We start from the raw sequence: 19,195 nt of genomic DNA, 5'->3' as shown, positions 1-19,195 counted from the left end.
TAGTCAACACTTTATTAAAAAATAGGCTTTGTGTCAGATAATTGTGCCCACCTGTAGGCTAATTTAAGTGTTCTGAGCATGTAGGCTAGGCTAAGCTATATTGTTCAGTAAGTTAGGTATATTGAACGCATTTTCGACTTTGTGTATTTTCGACTTATAATGAGTTTATCAGGGTATAACCCCATCATAAATTGAGAAGCATCTGTAGAGAGAAGCAACAAATACTAATTTTCTTTTTTCTTTTTTTGAGGCAGAATCTCACTCTGTCACCCAGGCTGGAGTGCAGTGGCACGATCTTGGCTCACTGCAACCTCCACCTCCTGGATTCAAGTGCTTCTCCTGCCTCAGCCTCCCAAGTAGCTGGGATTACAGGCTTGCACCACCCTGCCCAGCTAATTTTTGTATTTTTAATAGAGACAGGGTTTCACCATGTTGGCCAGGCTGGTCTTGAACTCCTGACCTCAGGTGATCCACCTGCCTCAGTCTCCCAAAGTGCTGGGATTACAGGCGTGAATCACCATCCCCAGCCTAAATACCAGTTTTCAAGTCTGGAAAATATACTGCAGTGGTTAATCAGATTTTCAAACCAAGGAGTCTTTTGAGATAAATTATGTCATTATAGAGATCACTAGTAACCAAAGATATGTTAACAGATGATGGATTTAAGATAAATGCCTAGTTGGTTTGATTCCAGACACCAGGAAAGCTTAATTACACTAAATGATTAATGAGTGCAATGAGCTTAATCACACTAAATGATTGCAATGAGCTGAGATCGAGTCATTGCACTCCAGCTTGGGCAACAAGAGTGAAACTCCATTTCCAAAAACAAAAAACAAAAAACAAATGTGGTTGAGCATCCTTTTTTTTCTTTCTTTCTTTTTTTTTTTTTTTTTGAGACTGAGTCTCGCTCTCCCGCCCAGGCTGGAGTACAGTGGTGCAATTTCGACTCACTGCAACCTCTGCCTCCCAGGTTCAAGTGATTCTTCTGCCTCAGCCCCCTAAGGCAATCCCAAGTAGCTGGGATTACAGATGCCCACCATCATGCCCGGCTAATTTTTGTATTTTTAGTAGAAATCATGTTTCACCATGTTGGCCAGGCTGTTCTCCAACTCCTGACTTCAGGTGATCCGCCCACCTTGGCCTCCCAAAGTGCTGGGATTACAAGCGTGAGTCACCGTGCCCAGCTGGTTGAGCGTGCTATAGTGGAAATAATTTGAAGTCATGGTATTAACTAAATTTTCATTAAAGAGCAGGGGAAGAATGATCCTTCAATGGACAGCTTTGGAGGGACCAAGGGAGACAAAAGTAGAGTTGCTGTTAATGTTGTACCTGAAGAGCAATCCTTGTTCAACATACAAATTAAAATACCATTATAAGCCAGGCACAGTGGCTCACCCCTGTAATCCTAACGCTTTGGGAGGCTAAGGTGGGTGGATCACTTGAGGTCAGGAGTTCAAGACCAGCCTGGCCAAAATGGTGAAACCCTGTGTCTACTAAAAATACAAAAATTAGCTGGGTGTGATGCTGGGTGCATGTAATCCCAGCTACTTGGGAGGCTGAGGCAGGAGAATTGCTTGAACCTGGAAGGCAGAGGTTGCAGTAAGCCAAGATCGTCTTACTGCATTCCAGCCTGGCAACAGAGTGGGACTCCATCTCAAAAATATATAGAGAGAGAGAAAACAAAATTTATAAAAATCTAAAAGATACATGATATAAATGTAACTCACTAAAGAAGCATCTTAGATTTTGTATTCCCCGTATATTTCAGAGCAATTCTATTGGTTTTACCTTCATATTTTTATGTTGGTGATGAGAAAACACTTTACCATTTGTAGGTTTCAGTAATTGAAATAATACTTTCTGGTAGTATTTTTCAAATATACCCCAGGACCCATTTACGTTCTTAAAAATTATTGAGGATCCCAGGCAGGGTGCAGTGGCTCACGCCTGTAATCCCAGCACTTTGGGAGGCCGAGGTGGGCGGATCATGAGGTCAGGAGATCGAGACCATCCTGGCTAACCGGTGAAACCCTGTCTCTACTAAAAATACAAAAAAAATTAGCCGGGCATGGTAGCGGGCATCTGTAGTCCCAGCCACTTGGGAGGCTGAGGCAGGAGAATGGCGTGAACTTGGGAGCCGGAGCTTGCAGTGAGCTGAGATCGCGCCACTGCACTCCAGCCTGGGCGACAGAGGGAGACTCCGTTTCAAAAAAAAAAAAAAATCATTGAGGATCCCAAAGAGTTTTTGTTTATGTATATTTGTTAAATTAAAATTTGTGTTAAAACAGATAAAGTTTTAATAGACATTCATTTTTTTAAAATCATAAATCTGTTACCTAGAAAACAGATATATTTTCATTCAGATCATCACTTTTCAGATCATTGTGGATACTCTTCTTTGATACCCCAAAACTCAGCAAGTGGTAATTTCTTATGGGTTGTTGCAATGTGGAAGTTGAAAACATATCAATGAACTTTTCATACATTTGTGTTATGATCCACTAATCTGTTTTGAATTTTAAGTTGATCTTTACCAATGCATGATTTTGTAACATCATGCACTGGCAGTCTGGAAAATATTGTTCTCCGAGTTATACAGATCTTTTAAATATTGGCACATTTTATTATCCAAAACAAAAATCAATTGTTAATATCATGACTGATGTCATTAGAAAGGTCCTGGATAGCTTTCAAGATCACAGTGGCAGCTATGAGGCTTCCAAAATTCACTTGAAAGCCAAAGCTTTATCACTGACAACCATTTCTGTCATTTGTTTTCTTTGAAATGACAGCCTTGGCCGGGCACGGTGGCTCACGCCTGTAATCCCAGCACTTTGGGAGGCCGAGGCGGGCAGATCATGAGGTCAGGAGATCAAGACCATCCTGGCTAACAGAGTGAAACCCCATCTCTACTAAAAATACAAAAAAGTTAGCCAGGTGTGGTGGTGGGCACCTGTAGTCCCAACTACTCAAGAAGCTGAGGCAGGAGAATGGCGTGAACCCAGGAGGCAGAGCTAGGAGTGAGCCGAGATCGAGCCACTGCACTCCAGCCTGGGCAACAGAGCGAGACTCCATCTCAAAAAAAAAAAAAAAAAAAAAGAAATGACAGCCTCATTTCTTCTATTTTCATGAAATAGTCTGTCAAGTACTCAAATAAGAATAACCTTACACTGTAGTCACTGTATTAGTCCATTTTCTCCCTGCTGATACAGACATACCCAAGACTGGGTAACTTATAAAGAAAAAGAGGTTGAATGGTCTCACAGTTCCATGTGGCTGGGGAAGCCTCACAATCATGGCTGAAGGCGAAAGGCACATCTTACATGGCAGCAGGCAAGAGAGAATGAGAGCCAAGAGAAAGGGGTTTCCCCTTTTAAAACCGTCAGATCTCATGAGACTTACTTATTATCACAAGAACAGCACAGGAAAGACTTGCCCCCATGATTCAATTACCTCCCACTGGGTCCCTCTCATGACACATGAGAATTGTGGGAGCTACAATTCAAGATGAGATTTGGGTGGTGACACAGCAAACCGTATCAGTCATTCTTTTAAAAAGTAAAAATGGTGTTCCACGAAAAAAGTAACTAGTTCAGTTCACAACCCTGAAAGGGCCTCAGACTATAGAATATGCAGACTATACTTTGGGAACCACTGCTTTATGGTAAAGAAAAATTATCAGTCACCTTCAGCATTTGCAACAAACATAGCATATCATTTTCTGGCCAGGTACGGTAGCTCATGCCTGTAGTCCCGCACTTTGGGAGGCCAAGGCAGTCAGATCACTTGAGATTAGGAATTTGAGACCAGCCTGGCCAATATGGTGAAACCCTGTCTCTACTAAAAATACAGAAATTAGCTGGGCATGGTGGCGCATGCCTGTAATCCCAGCTACTCTGGTGGCTAAGGCAGGAGGATCACTTGAGCCTGGGAGGCAGAGGTTGCAGTTAGCCAAGATGGTGCCACTGCACTCCAGCCTGAGTGACAGGGTGAGACTTTGTCTCAAAAAAAAAAAAAAAAATAGCATACCCCTTTCAAATCACTTCTTATATTTTTGTGTGGTTGCCAGAAGTAGTAGAAGTAGACATTGAAATGGCAGGAGTTCAAAATATTTGGAATAGAATAAAAATATTTTTGACCTGGAAGATCACAGTTGGCAAATGCTGGACTAGGTGATACTGTTACATAAATGATCTAAAAATGACCTTTGGGGCCCCATGTTGTGTACTTCTTCACAGCAACCAGAACTGTTAGCTCAAAAGCCCATCAGCACCAAATCAAATTTTTACACATCCAATTGTTTATAGCCTACATAACCAAATTATTAGCCATCTAGAGTCCACCTGCTTTAGATACCCTGCAAACTGCACTCAACATCTACGATCCATAGATAAAAACCCCAGGCCATAAAAGACCCCAACCCACTGCTGCCCTTTGGAGCTCTCTAACCTAGAGACCTCCCAGTCTTGCTGCTAAACAACATCATGACACATACACCCTCTCTAGTCCTCCAGTAATGCTCTTACTCTGCTCCTTCTGGGTAGTGGCCACCCTATACTGTTGTTGCCTTTGGAAGCTCTCATGCTGTGAGGAACTTCCTGGCATACAAACCTGTCAAAGCGCTGTCCAAAAAGAGCTTGTTGTGTCCCACTGCCACCTTGTGGTCACATCTTTTTCTTTGTTCTGCCCTGAAATCCTTCAGATTCACTACAGTTACATGGTATGCCATAACATAAAACAAAAAGTGTTTATATGTCCAAAAAGTTTGTGAAGTGCAGCATGCCACTATTATGAGTGTTAATTTGTCAAAGACTCTGAGAAGTACTATACCTAAGAAACTGTTTAACTTTATGTGTCCAAGCATTTCCAAATTTCTAGCACAGAACACTTTTTTGATTAACCTAGCCAACCTATTGTTATTTTTCTGATCCCTGATTTCACAGAATAGGAAAGTGAGATATTGAAATGTTATTTGTGGCAGGGTGCGGTGGCTCATGCCTGTAATCCCAGCACTTTGGGAGGCCAAGGTGGGTGGATCGCTTGAATGCAGGAGTTTGACACCAGCCTGGGCCACATAGCCAAACCCTGCTTCTATAAAAATTTTTATTTAATTAGCTGGGCATGGTGGTGCACGCCTATAGTCCCAGCTACTCGGGAGGCTGAGGTGGGAGGATCACTTGAGGCCCCAGGAGTTTGAAACCAGCCTGCACAACATTAACTGAGACTCGCTGTCTAATAAAATAATAATAGTGCTAAGACTAGAACCAAAATCTTAAGATATAGTAAAACAAGCACTGATCCCATCCCCACCATCTCTCCAGAACATCGAATAAATCACTTAACTCTTATGGATCTCGACTTTACCTTGTGCATAATAGCCAATTATCATAACATTGAGAGATCTAATATTAGTAATAATGCAAGAGCCCGGGTGTGGTGGCTCACGCCTATAATCCTAGAACTTTGCGAGGCCGAGGCAGGTGGATCACTTGAGGTCAGGACTATGATACCAGCCTAACCAACATGGTGAAACCCTATGTCTACTAAAAATACAAAAATTAGCCAGGCGTGATGGTGTATGCCTGTAATTCCAGCTACTCGGGTGGGTGAGGCAGGAGAATTGCTTGAATTCGGGAAGCAGAGGTTTGCAGTGAGCCAAGATCATGCCACTGTACTGCAGCCTGAGCAACAAAAGCAAAACTCCGTCTCAAATAAAATAAAATAAAATAAAAATAATAATGCAAGACTTCATACAATGTATTCAACCTTGAGTCATCACATCAAAAAAAAAATAAAATTTTTAAATAGTTCATATAAAATGGCTTTTATTAATAAACTTTCTTTAAAGAGAAAAAAGTTGAAGAAATTTTAACTACCCAGATATTTCTAGTCTTCCCACTTAACCATCAGTACCCCTAAATCTTCTATGATATATTTTTGCTAACATCATTGAATGGAAGTAAAGTGGGCTAACATGTTCACCTTATATTTGATTTTTAATTTCTTCTTTTTCCAAGGAATATAAATGCTGGTTGTGTTTGTGGGGGTTTTTTGTTTGATACATGGAAGCCCTTTCTTCTTTCATGGCACCTTATATAACATGATTCCTCTTATATATTCATATGATTGCTCCCATATGAGTATTTAAGACAATAAAATTTATATTCTATAGAAAGTATTTACTATACTTGCATATGCATGTGCAATTATCTTGTTATCCTCAAAGCAACGTGACTCCCAAATTAGCACTGCTCACTGTAATTTCCCATCAGATCTCCTGAATTAACCTATTTTCTCAACTATGTCTCTAAGTATTTATAAAATTTCTTAACCTTGGTCAGACTAAAACATAACTTCACATTATGAATTAGGACTTGAAACTGTTATAAGTACTCTGAGTCGGCTTCTGCTGAAGAGATAAAAACTAAGCTGCTATTAGAAATATGAAAATTATAGTTTTGGCTGGGTGTAGTGGCTCATGCCTGTAATCCTAGCACTGTGGGGGGTGGGGAGCGAGGCAGGTGGATCACCTGAGTTCGGGAATTTGAGACCAGCCTGGCCAACATGGTGAAACCCCACCTCTACTAAAAATACAGAAATTAGCCAGGCGTGGTGACAGGCGTCTCTAATCCCAGCTACTCGGGAGGCTGAGACAGAAGAATCACTTGAACCCAGGAGGTGGAGGTTGCAGTGAGCCAAGATCATGCCACTACACTCCAGCCTGGGCAACAAAGAGCAAAACTCCATCTCAAAAAAAAAAAAAAAAGAAAAATATAGTTTTATAGTTGTTATAACAGCATGAAAATAATTTTTAAACTTACTAAATGTTTTTTTTTTTTTTTTTTTGGAGTGCAGTGGCGCAATCTTGGCTCACTGCAACCTCCGTCTCCCGGGTTCAAGCGATTCTCCTGTCTCAGTCTCTCGAGTTGGGATCACAAGCGGGTGCCACCATGCCTGGCCAATTTTTTGTATTTTTGGTAGAGATAGGCTTTCATCATTTTGGCCAGCCTAGTCTTGAACTCCTGACCTCAGGTGATCTGCCCACCTCGGCCTCCCAAAGTACTGAAATTACAGGTGTGAGCCACCGCACCCGTCCTAAAACTTACCAAAGCATTTTAATTCCATTAGGTCTTCAATGATTATCAGTAAGTTCAACTTACATACCTTTGCTAATCTCCTGCAACAGACATGCATTGCCTTTTCTCATAATTATCTAAGCATATTTCACAGTATTCAAAGACATGGAGGATTTTAGAAGAGCAATAAAGGAGTTAGAGAGTCCTTATGTTTTACCCTGAGAGGCAGGAGAATCCAACAGGAAATCTGCCGCTTTCAATTTAGTTGACTTGAATTTTAATCTTAGGATTTGTTTCAACCTGATTTAAAGGAAAGTTCTTTTTTTTGAGACTGAGTCACTCTGTCACCCAGGCTGGAGTGCAGTGGCACCATCTCAGATTACTACAACCTCAGCCCCGCCGAATAGCTGGGATTAAAGGTGTGCACCACCACGCCTGGCTAATTTTTTTTTGTATTTTTTTAGTAGAGATAGGGTTTCACCATGTTGGCCAGGCTGGTCTTGAACTCCTGACCTCAGGTTATCCACCTGCCTCAGCCTCCCAAAGTGCTGGGATTACAGGTGTGAGCCACCGCACCCAGCCAGCAATTTCTTTACGTAGATTCTGGATAATATAGATGTCAAGATTAGCCACAACACTATTCACAATAGCAAAGACTTGGAATCAACCCAAATGTCCATCTGTGACAGACTGGATTAAGAAAATGTGGCACATGTACACCATGGAATACTATGCAGCCATAAAAAAGGATGAGTTTCCATCCTTTGTAGGGACATGGATGCAGCTGGAAACCATTCTTAGCAAACTGTCACAAGAACTGAAAACCAAACACCGCATGTTCTCACTCATAGGTGGGAACTGAACAATGAGATCACTTGGACTCGGGAAGGGGAACATCACACACTGGGGCCTGTCATGGGGAGGGGGGAGGGGGGAGGGATTGCATTGGGAGTTATACATGATATAAATAATGAATTGATGGGTGCTGACGAGTTGATGGGTGCAGCACACCAACATGGCACAAGTATACATATGTAACAAACCTGCACGTTATGCACATGTACCCTAGAACTTAAAGTATAATAAAAAAAAAAAAAAAAAAGATTAGCCACAAAGAGCCAAAACAGTATTTAAAATTCTTATTTATTTATTTATTTATAAATAGAGACAGCGTTTCACCATGTTGGTCAGACTGGTCTCGAATTCTTGGGCTCAAGCGATCCACCCACCTTGGCCTCCCAAAGTGCTGGGATTACAGGCGTGAGCTGCCATGCCCAGCCAAAACAGTATTTTAAGACCCAAGTGGCTTGCGTCAGGGTTTCCCTTTAATTAAAGCTGATTCCTTGCTTAAAGGATAACTCATTTTTTATTTCGTATTTTTCTTAATTCTATATTATTCTGTTTCCTTGTTACTCATTCGTTCCATTCATTACTAATCCTGCATGACATGTTGATTTTTGCCAGATCACTGTAATGAAACACTGGGACTTTGATCATTATTTGTAAAAATGTGTTCAGCCGTACTTTTTTCACTATTCTATAAAAATGTCTAAATTACATTTTCCTTGAACATTTGAAAAAAATACTTTGTTAAAAGTCTATATTTCTCGGCCGGGCACGGTGGCTCACGCCTGTAATCCCAGCACTTTGGGAGGCCGAGGCGGGCAGATCACAAGGTCAGGAGTTTGAGACCAGCCTGGCCAATATAGTGAAACCCCGTCTCTCCTAAAAATACAAAAATTGGCCAGGCGTGGTGGCGGGCGCCTGTAGTCCCAGCTACTTGGGAGGCTGAGGCAGGATAATCACTTGAATCCAGGAGATGGAAGTTGCAGTGAGCTGAGATGGCACCATTGCACCCCAGCCTGGGTGACAGAGCGAGACTCCATCTCAACAACAACAACAAAAAAGTTTGTATTTCCCATAGTTTCTTCTTCTTCTTGGTGTTCCAAGTGCTCCTACCATGAATCTTTCAAAAAATACTCTCCATCTATATTGTCATAGATTTTTACAGAGGTGGTCAACAGTTCCTTAGAGGTTGGGAGGCAGAACGCTATACCTTTCCTCACCCATCATAAGGATCAAGGCTGACAGTCCTATAAGAAAAGTGAGGTTAATAAGAGAAAGGCGTAACAGGTTTATTTGGTCAAAGATTTATAGGAGACTTCAGAAATGAAGAACCAAACACCCAGGGAAAACTGCTTGTTTTTATGCTTATGAAGCATGGACAGCCATGTAGAGATGTGACTGGAGAAGAGAATGAGCTAATAGTAACAGAGTGGAGAAACCCAGCAAGGCCTGTTTGTTCAGATTCTTCTTGGCCTTTCTGTGTGACATTCCTTCTTCCAGGGTATAGGGCGGGGTCCACTCTGGAATGAGGGCCTTATGATCTCCTATCCGACAAGGGTACATCAGAGAATTTCTTTATGGCCAGCTCCTGGGCAGAAAGGCTGGGGAAGTTTAGAGTAATATTTGTAGGTTTTATGTCTTCCTTTGGGGAAAAGAATTATAGTTTCTGTGACCCACCTTGGGGAACAGGTATCCTGGTTTCTGTGACTCACTTGGGAGAATGAAGGGTAAGAGATAGGAGGGCAGGAGAAGGTCAGAGACCTTGGTTCTGAGGCGGATTCTAAGGCCTTCCAATGTCCTTTAGTTCAAAGTACTCAGCATGCCAAAGTGCCATACTTTTGGGAACCCTTTTCTGAGCCCCAACAAGGTCATCTATACAACTCCTTCATTTTAAAGATAAGGAACAGAGATACAATTGATTTAAGTGGCTTGCCCCACATCTTAGAAATAGTTGATAGAACTGGAAGTAAAACCTAAGTCATCTGAACCACAATCTATAATTCCTTCCTGAGCCTCTAGTGTAAAGTGGCTTAACTGTTACTAGGATAGGGAAACAAATAGGAAGGTGACATCAAGCATCAGTCGTGTGATTAGCATAAATGACCCGTTAGCTCTTTTTCAGTCTGGAGAGTATGTGTTTCTTTTTTCTTTTCTTTTTTTTTTTTTTTTTTTTCTTTTTTTTTTTTTGAGACAGAGTCTCAGTCACCTAGGCTGGAGTGCAGTGGTGCAATCTTGGCTCACTGCAAGCTCCGCCTCCCAGGTTCACGCCATTCTCCTGCCTCAGCCTCCTGAGTAGCTGGGACTACAGACACCCACCACTACGCCCAGCTAATTCTTTTGTAGTAAAGACAGGTTTCACCATGTTAGCCAGGATGGTCTTGATCTCCTGACCTCGTGATCTGCCCGTCTCGGCCTCCCAAAGTGCTAGGATTATAGGCATGAACCACCACGCCTAGCCAAGAGGGTATGTGTTTCTATAAAATGTTCTGCCAAGGGTTTATGAAATACTTAGCGACCCCATAGTTTTTCCCTGTAGCATAATGAAGGCATTGAATATTCTTATTTAAACCCACAGTCCTAAATACTCTGTCTTCATAGGAAGAAGCTGCCTAAGGAGACTAATATAATACTGCCATCTGGCATCAAAAATTTTAAATTACATAAAAACGTTCCCTGCTTACTACTGGAGGGAAAAGCACCTTCCTATAATGTGCAGTAGTGAACTCCCACAGAAGAGTGACAAATGTAGACAGAAGACAAATATTTATATATAACGTTTGATAACTAACATATTCACAACTTGGAAAAATGCCAAAATTATTGTACATACACCAGCTAAAATGAACTTGGGAAGTGTTGGCTGGGTGCGGTGGCTCACACTTGTAATCCCAGCACTTTGGGAGGCCAAGGCGGGCAGATCACAAGGTCAAGAGATCGAAACCATCCTGGCCAACATGGTGACACTCTGTCTCTAAAAATACAAAAATTAGCTGGGCATGGTGGCACGCACTTGTAGTCCCAGCTACTTGGGAGACTGAGGCAGGAGAATCGCTTGAACCTGGGAGGCAGAGGTTGCAGTGAGCCGAGAACATGCCACTGCACTCCAGCCTGGTGACACAGTGAGACTCCGTCTCAAAAAACAAGAAAGAAATTGGGAAGTGTTAAGTCTCTAATTTTGTTCTTTTTCAAAATTCTATTGACTGTTCTGGGTCCCTCCAATTCTCATACAAATATTAGAATCATCTTATCAATTTCTTGTTGTTGTTGTTGTTGTTGTTGTTGTTGAGACAGGGTCTCTGTCACCCAGGCTGGAGTGCAGTGATGCCATCTCAGCTCACTGCAGCCTTGACCACCAGGGTTCAAGCAATTCTCCCACCTTAGTTCTCCAAGTAGCTGGGACAACAGGTGCACACTACCACTTCTGGCTAATTTTTGTATTTTTAATAGAGACGGGGTTTCACCATGTTGCCCAGGCTGGTCTTAAATTCCAGCCTGGAGTTTAAGCTCCAGCCTTGAGCTCAAGCGATCCACCTGCCTTGGCTCCCAAAGTGCTGAGATTACAGGTATTAGCCACCCTGCCAGGCCCCATCTTACTGATTTCTGCAAACAATAAAAAGCCAGCTTGTATTTTGATATGAATTTCACTGAATCTGTAGGTAATTTGGGAAATATTGCTATCTTAATAATATTAAGTCTTTTGGTCTGGATTTTTTTATTCAGATCTTTAATTTCTTTCAATAATGGCCTATAGTTTTCAGAGTATAAGTTTTTCACTTTCATTCGATTTATTCCTAAGTATTCTATTATTTTTGATGGCAACATAAATGGAATTACTTTCTAGTTCATTTTTGGATTATTCATTGTTGGTATACAGAAATACATTTGATTTTTATATATTGTTCTTGTACCTTGCTGAACTCATTTATTCTGTTTTTTTAGTGAATTCCTTGGGATATTGTATACACAATATAACATCATCTACAAATAATTTTAGTTCTTCCTTCCAACCTGAATGCCTTTTCTTTTTCTTGCCTAATTTCCATGGCTAGAACCTCTGATACAATGTTGGATAGAAATGGCAAGAGTGGACATCCTGGTGGGGCACGGTGGCTCACGCCTGTAATCCCAGCACTTTGGGAGGCCAAGGCGGGTGGATCAGGTCTCAAACTGCTGAGGTCAGGAGTTGAGACCAGCCTGGCCAGCATGGTGAAACCCCGTCTCCACTAAAAGTACAAAAAATTAACTGGGCATGGTTGAGGGCGCCTGTAATCCCAGCTACTCGGAAGGCTGAGGCAAGAGAATCACTTGAACCTGGGAGCCAGAGGTTGCAGTGAACCAAGATCACATCATTGAACTCCAGCCTGGGCAACAAGAATGAGACTGTCTCAAAAACAAAAGAGTGGATATCCTTGTCTTGATCCTAGGGAGAAAACATTTAATTTTTCACTATTAGCTATAGGTTTTTCTTGTTTGTTTTTGAGACAGGGTCTTGCTCTGTTGCTCAGGCTGGAGTGCAGTGACATGAACACACTCACTGCAACCTCTGTCTCCCAGGCTCAAGCAGATCTCCTACCTCAGCCTCCTGAGTAATTGGGACTACAGGCATGTGCCAGCACACTCAGCTAATTTTTAAATTTCTTTTGCAGAGACAGGGTCTCACTATATTTCCCAGGCTGGTCTTGAACTCCTGGGCTCAAGTGATCCTCCCACCTTGGCCTCCCAAAATGCTGGGATTACAGGCATAAGCCACTGCACCCTGCCAGCTATGGGTTTTTCACAGATGCCCTTTATCAGGTTGAGGAAGTCATCTTCTATTCCTAGTTGGTTGAATGAGCATTGGTTTTTGTCAACTGGTGTTTTGTTTTGTTTTGTTTTTTGAGACTGAGTCTTGCTCTGTTGTCCAAGCTGGAGTGCAGTGGCAGCATCTCAGCTCACTGCAACCTCTGCCTCCTGGATTCAAGCGATTCCCCTGCCTCGGCCTCCTGAGTAGCTGGGATTACAGACACCCACCACCATGCCTGGCTAATTTATTTTTTGTATTTTTAGTAGAGACGGGGTTTTCCCATCTTAGCCAGGCTGGTCTTGAACTCCTGAGCTCAGGTGATCAGCCTCCCGAAGTGCTGGGATTCCAGGCGTGAGCCACCGCACCCAGCCAAATGGTGTTTGTCTGTTGAGATGATCATGTGGTTTTAGTTCTTCGTTCTATTAGAATGGTGTAGGTGGTAAGCTGAATAATGCTCTCACCCACCCAATGATATCCATGTTCTGATGCCCAAAATGTGAGTATGTTATGTTACATAAAGTTGCCAATGGAATTAAAAGTTGCTAATCAGTTGATTTTTAAGTAGGGAGATCATCCTGGATTATCTATGTAGGCCCAATATAATCATAAGGGTCCTTAAAAGTAGAAGGACAGAGAAGGACCATAGAGATGGCAGCTTGAGAAGGACTGTGCCCAATGATGCCCACTTTTTTTTTTTTTGAGACAGAGTCTCACTCTGTCACCTAGGCTGGAGTACAATGGCGTGGTCTCGGCTCACTGCAACCTCCGCCTCCCTAGTTCAAGTGATTCTTCCACCCCAGCCTCCCGAGTAGCTGGGACTACAGGCGCGTGCCAGGATGCTTTGCTAATTTTTTTTATTTTTAGTAGAGATGGGGTTCACTATGTTGGCCAGGCTGGTCTCGAACTCCTGACCTCATGATATGCCTGCCTCAGCCTCCTGAAGTGCTGGGATTACAGGCATGAGCCACCGCACCCAGCCCAATGTTGTTCACTTTAAATAAGCAGGAAGGAATGCAAGGAATGTGGTAGTTTCTAGAAGCTAGAAAAGTAAAGGAAGTAGATTCTCCTGTAGAGCCTCCAAAAAAAAAGATAAAACTTGCCTCTAAAAAGTAATGCAGACCTGCCCACACCTGATTTTAGCCCAGTGAGACCCATTTTGGAATTCTGACCTTCAAAACTGTACAATAACAAATTTGTTGCTTTAAGCCACTAAGTTTGTGGTAATTTGTTATAGCAACAATAGGACATTAACACAGTATATCATACTCATTGATTTTCAGATGTTAAACTAACCTTGCGTTCCTATGATAAATCTCAGTTGGTCATGGTATGTAATCCTTCTAGTGGCTGGATTTGGTGTGCTGGTGTTTTGTTGAGCATTTTTTAGTCTATATTAATAAAAGATCCTTGTCTGCAGTTTTCTTTTTATGTGATGTCTTTGTCTGGCTTTGGTATCAGGGTAACACTGGCCTCACAGAAAGAGTTGGAAAGTGTTTCCCCCCTCTTCTGTAGCCACCCAGCTTTGTCATGGTTGCCATTTATATGGTATGTCTTTCCATTCTTTTACTTTCAACATAATTTGAACCTATCTTTGATTTAGATTTCCTCTACAATAACCAATACTATTTTTATGACCATGAATAAAACTGCATTTATCTTACTAGCTACTTTTTTAAAAAATGGAATTGTAAACCTTTGTTTTCCCAATGATAATAACTTTTCATTTCTATACACTCTCTGGTTCTCTTACTGGCAATAAACCTTGGTATTTTTGCTTAATTTTGTTTAACTTAAAATAAAATTTTGTCACTGTATATGTTAGGCCCATCTTTTTTTTTTTCCTACTGGTCTGTGAAATCTGTCTAGGAACCACCAAATTACAGGATTTCCAAGACTGGGTTAGAGATAGGTTGTATATAAAACATAAGTTGTAGCTATGGAAACAAGTCTGTTAAACTTATGAGTAATATTTAAACTAACAAAATTTTATCAGTATTTTTGCTTTAATTCAGATTTTTTAAAGACATCCTAAAACGAGGATGGAAACCATATCAAAATCACGACTGTACATTGTGAAAAACTGAAAACATCTAAATGTCCAATAATATAGATCGGTTAAATTACAGTGTATTTATATAATGGTTATCTATTTAAAATCATATTTTATAATAGTATTATACAGACGTGGAAAAATGTTCAACTACAGGTCAACTTGTCACGTTCTGGTGACTACTACCTCCTCTAACCCTTTGGGTGTGTTGCAGCTTCCCAAGGTGGTTTATTGGCTTTCTTTAATCCTACTTTTTTGGTAAATATTCCCTTAATTAAATGGTGTTCAGTCACTCCACTTTAGTGAATCATCTATTTCCAGCTAAGATCCTGAAAAAAGTTATTAACCATTAACACAGGTTAATGGTGAAATTACACCATTACTCTGGTTGGTGGAATTATGATGAAATTACACAGAAAACAACAAATGCCTGTTTTTTTTTTTTAAACAAGTAATACTGTGATAGGTGCACCTAATAATAGTAAGGGCTACCATTAATTATTAGCAAGTTAGTTGTATACTGTGCTTTATTTATTTATTTTTTTTTTTGAGACGGAGTCTCGCTCTGTCGCCCGGCCTGGAGTGCAGTGGCCGGATCTCAGCTCACTGCAAGCTCCGCCTCCCGGGTTTATGCCATTCTCCTGCCTCAGCCTCCCGAGTAGCTGGGACTACAGGCGCCCGCCACCTCGCCCGGCTAGCTTTTTGTATTTTTTAGTAGAGACGGGGTTTCACCGTGTTAGCCAGGATGGTCTCGATCTCCTGACCTCGTGATTCGCCCGTCTCGGCCTCCCAAAGTGCTGGGATTACAGGCTTGAGCCACCGCGCCTGGCCTATACTGTGCTTTATAGATCACCTCCTTTAATCCTTTAAATAACTGTGTATTAACATCATCTCCAGTTAGACATGAGGAAACATTAAACGTTTATTATTGTCAATTAATATATTGTCATTGTTTTCTTTTATAGATCATTCACGAGAAGTGTTGGAGCAATTAGTAGGCCCAAACAAACTAAAGCAAGTGACATGGACTGTTTATTGATGCTTTTTTGAAGATGATCAATGCTAGGAAAGCTTATCAAAACTACTTTCCCAAGAAACCATCTATAGAGATTTGCATTCTATTTAATGTTAACACTATTAATTATTTTATTGTCTTAAGTTATAACTCTCAGAGAATTAGCTAAGTCTTGGTATATACATGGTTTGTGCTTTACTCTTAAACATCTTAATAGTGCTATTATTCTATATCTGTTGGATGAGTCATTATTTTTGAAATGATAATCTTAGCATGAACTCTGATCTATGGTGTTGGATTTTGTGTTTAAAATTAACTGTTTTCCCTTGAGATTTCCTTCTCCTATGTAGGTATCTGAGCTATTGTTATAAGCTTACCTGTAAGTATAAACCTTGGGAGAATCTAAGTAAACATATTTCTAGGCCGGGCGCGGTGGCTCAAGCCTGTAATCCCAGCACTTTGGGAGGCCGAGACGGGCGGATCACGAGGTCAGGAGATCGAGACCATCCTGGCTAACACGGTGAAACCTCACCTCTATTAAAAATACAAAAAAAAAAAACTAGCCAGGCGAGGTGGCGGGCGCCTGTAGTCCCAGCTACTCGGGAGGCTGAGGCAGGAGAATGGCGTAAACCCGGGAGGCGGAGCTTGCAGTGAGCTGAGATCCGGCCACTGCACTCCAGCCCCGGCGACAGAGTGAGACTCCGCCTCAAAAAAAAAAAAAACACATATTTCTAAAAGCATAGTTACCTTCCTATTTTCTGGCTCTTACCTTCCTGAAGTATTTAAATACCCATTTGCCAAAAGCAGACCTGAACATCAAGCCTGTTAATTCTTAAAAGAATTTAGGTATTTGTTTCACTGAAATGAAGTGACTTACTAGCCATTCAGTGTATTAGTATTACAGAGGCTCTTGCCCAGCCTCTTAGTTCATTGATTTTTATGGCTACTCTTCCCAATTACATTTTATTCATCTGTAAGCTTTCCTTCCTTAGCAAAATTGCATTCAAAAATGTGTAAAAATGAGTAAATACAGAGTATCACTACAGAGATTTGTATCCTCAGGTTCTATTGATTTCACATTGTGAAATAAACAGCAAAGGTCTTAGTTTTCAAGTGAAAACTTTTTGGTAATCACAAAATTACCTGACACATACCATGCTTAAACCAACCCCCAAATTTAGCATATTCATTTTGCCATGAGCCTGTCTTGTTGAGATTTTCTTAAAAGATTTCTTATTTTGCCTCTGATGTAGTGAAAAATGGGGTAAGTATGCTAACTTTCTTGTGTATGTTGGGGGGTACTTATTCAGCTCCATTTCTTGTCCTTACTATTGCTTTATAAATGTGGTATGTTTATAGTGTGGCTATATATGTTGCCACTGCAAAGGTGGCATATATGTATATATGTGCAAAAAGGGTAAGGCCTGTTCTATGAAATTTTTCTAAAGATGAATTCAATAAAATTTAATACTGAATATTTAACCAAGTCAATCGTATTTTCCCCTTTTTGCAGAAACCAGTTTCAATCTAAGTTGTGAGCTTCTTTGGGTCTATGAAGGATTTATCTTCCTAAAACAGTTTGCAGTTTTATTTTCCTCCTTTTTTATGTTGCTAGTTGTATTAATTATTTCTCACCACTCTGTTTAAAATATCTGTACCCCATCTAGTACCCAGTATTCCCTATCACCCTTACCTCTTTTTCTCTTTACTACCTATCACCATCTGATGCCTGTTTTACTTTTCATTTGTTCATTATGTCTCCCTACTCTAGAATACAAATTTTGTAAGGACAAAATATTTATCTTTTTTTTTCATTGCTGTATCCCTATATCCCCAGTGCCTAGAACAGTGCCTGGTATATAATAAGCACTCAAATATTCATTGAATAAGTAAATATGGAAAGAAATAAAGGAGGAAAGAAAGAAACACCCAGTAATACCCAGCCTGGCCAATGTAGCAAGACTCCGTGTCTACAAAAAATACAAAATAAAAAAAACTAGCCAGGCATCATGGTGGTGCATGCCTGCAGTCCTAGCTACTAAGGAGGCTGAAGTGGGAGGATTACCTGAGCCTGGAAAGTCGAGGCTGCAGTGAGCATGGTCACATCGCGGAACTCCAGCCTGGATGAGAGAGCAAGACCCTGTCTAAAAACAAAACAAAACAAAAAACTCAACAACAACAACAACAAAAATTTCCAGTCTCTAGTCTGATTTATATGTTCTAATATAAAGAGATTGGAAGTCATCATTCCCATCCTCACAATAAGAATAAAGCTGAATAAACTGAAAACTCAACAACACTTAGATCCATTATAGAATTAAGGTTAAAGAGAAAATGCCTCACAAATTAGAAATGCAAATACAAAGAACCACAGCTTACAGGGAGCAGAAGCCTTTTGCTGGAGCCAGTACCAGTAGGAACATTTATGCTATAATTCCTGAGTTGCTGGAGGCTCCATGTGGATGGACTTAAGAATCAAAAGCTCCAGCCTGGTGCAGTGGCTCACACTGGTAATCCCAGCACTTTGGGAGGCTGAGGCGGATGGATCACCTCAGGTCAGGAGTTCGAGACCAGCCTGGCCAACATGGTGAAGCTCTGTCTTTACTAAAAATATAAAAATTAGCTGGGCATGGTGGCACATGCCTGTAATCCCAGCTGGGCGTGGTGATGCATGCCTCTAATCCCAGCTACTTGGGAGGCTGAGGCAGGAGAATCACTTTAACCCAGGAGGCAGAGGTTGCAGTGAGCCAAGATTGTGCCATTGCACTCCAGCCTGGGCGATAAGAGTGAGACTCTGTCTCAAAAAAAAAAAAAAAAAAAAAAAATCAAAAGCTCCAGGAATCTGTCCATAACCGTTATCTCACCAGGTGTGGCAACGCTGCCATCACTCTGAACCTACACTGCTTCTGGGAGCTGCCTAATTCACAGATTGTTCTTTGCTCAATTAAACTTTGTTAAATTAAAACAAACCAACTCAAGGGGGCCCACTCCTAGGGGAGACACCACACTTTCATAGTTTTACCTCCAGGATACCTACCAGGTTCTCAGGGTGAGGATCAGAGAAAAATCCTTTCTTCTCGTACGAGGATGGGGAAAGTAACCATTTTGAAATATGCCCAAGCATGCAATTCCAGCTCTCAAGGGAAACTATTTTACCAGAGCCTAGCTGACCTGGGGGAAAGGAAGTACCCAGCTACAGCCTCCTCTAGCCTTCCTGTCTCACCAAAGGGACAAAAGAAAAGCTGAAAGCACTTGTGAAGGTCACAGCAGGAGCACAGGCTGACTTAACTGACTGAGACTTAATCACAGAACTATAGAACATACCTTCTCCCATACTTTATCACATCATTTAGGCTACTGTATAATAACAGGGAATTACAGGTGAAAAAAACTGCAAGCTTCAGACTCTATGTAAGAAGGAA

General features: G+C 41.2%; 1 protein-coding gene across 1 annotated transcript in view; it reads left to right on the top strand.

Annotated features, from left to right (window-relative positions):
• Nucleotides 1-16,194, top strand: part of LOC115900061 (protein AMN1 homolog) — a 37,688-nt gene extending 21,494 nt beyond the window's left edge. The window contains exon 5 of the mRNA XM_030939717.1: nucleotides 15,724-16,194. Within this exon, the coding sequence (XP_030795577.1) occupies nucleotides 15,724-15,797 (74 nt within the window). The 3' untranslated portion in view covers nucleotides 15,798-16,194. The remainder of the gene's footprint in view (nucleotides 1-15,723) is intronic.
• Nucleotides 16,195-19,195: the final 3,001 nt, after the last annotated feature.

The sequence above is a fragment of the Rhinopithecus roxellana genome, chromosome 10 (assembly GCF_007565055.1).
Source record: "Rhinopithecus roxellana isolate Shanxi Qingling chromosome 10, ASM756505v1, whole genome shotgun sequence".
NCBI classification, from domain to species: domain Eukaryota; kingdom Metazoa; phylum Chordata; class Mammalia; order Primates; family Cercopithecidae; genus Rhinopithecus; species Rhinopithecus roxellana.
This window is presented reverse-complemented; position numbering and strand designations above follow the sequence as displayed.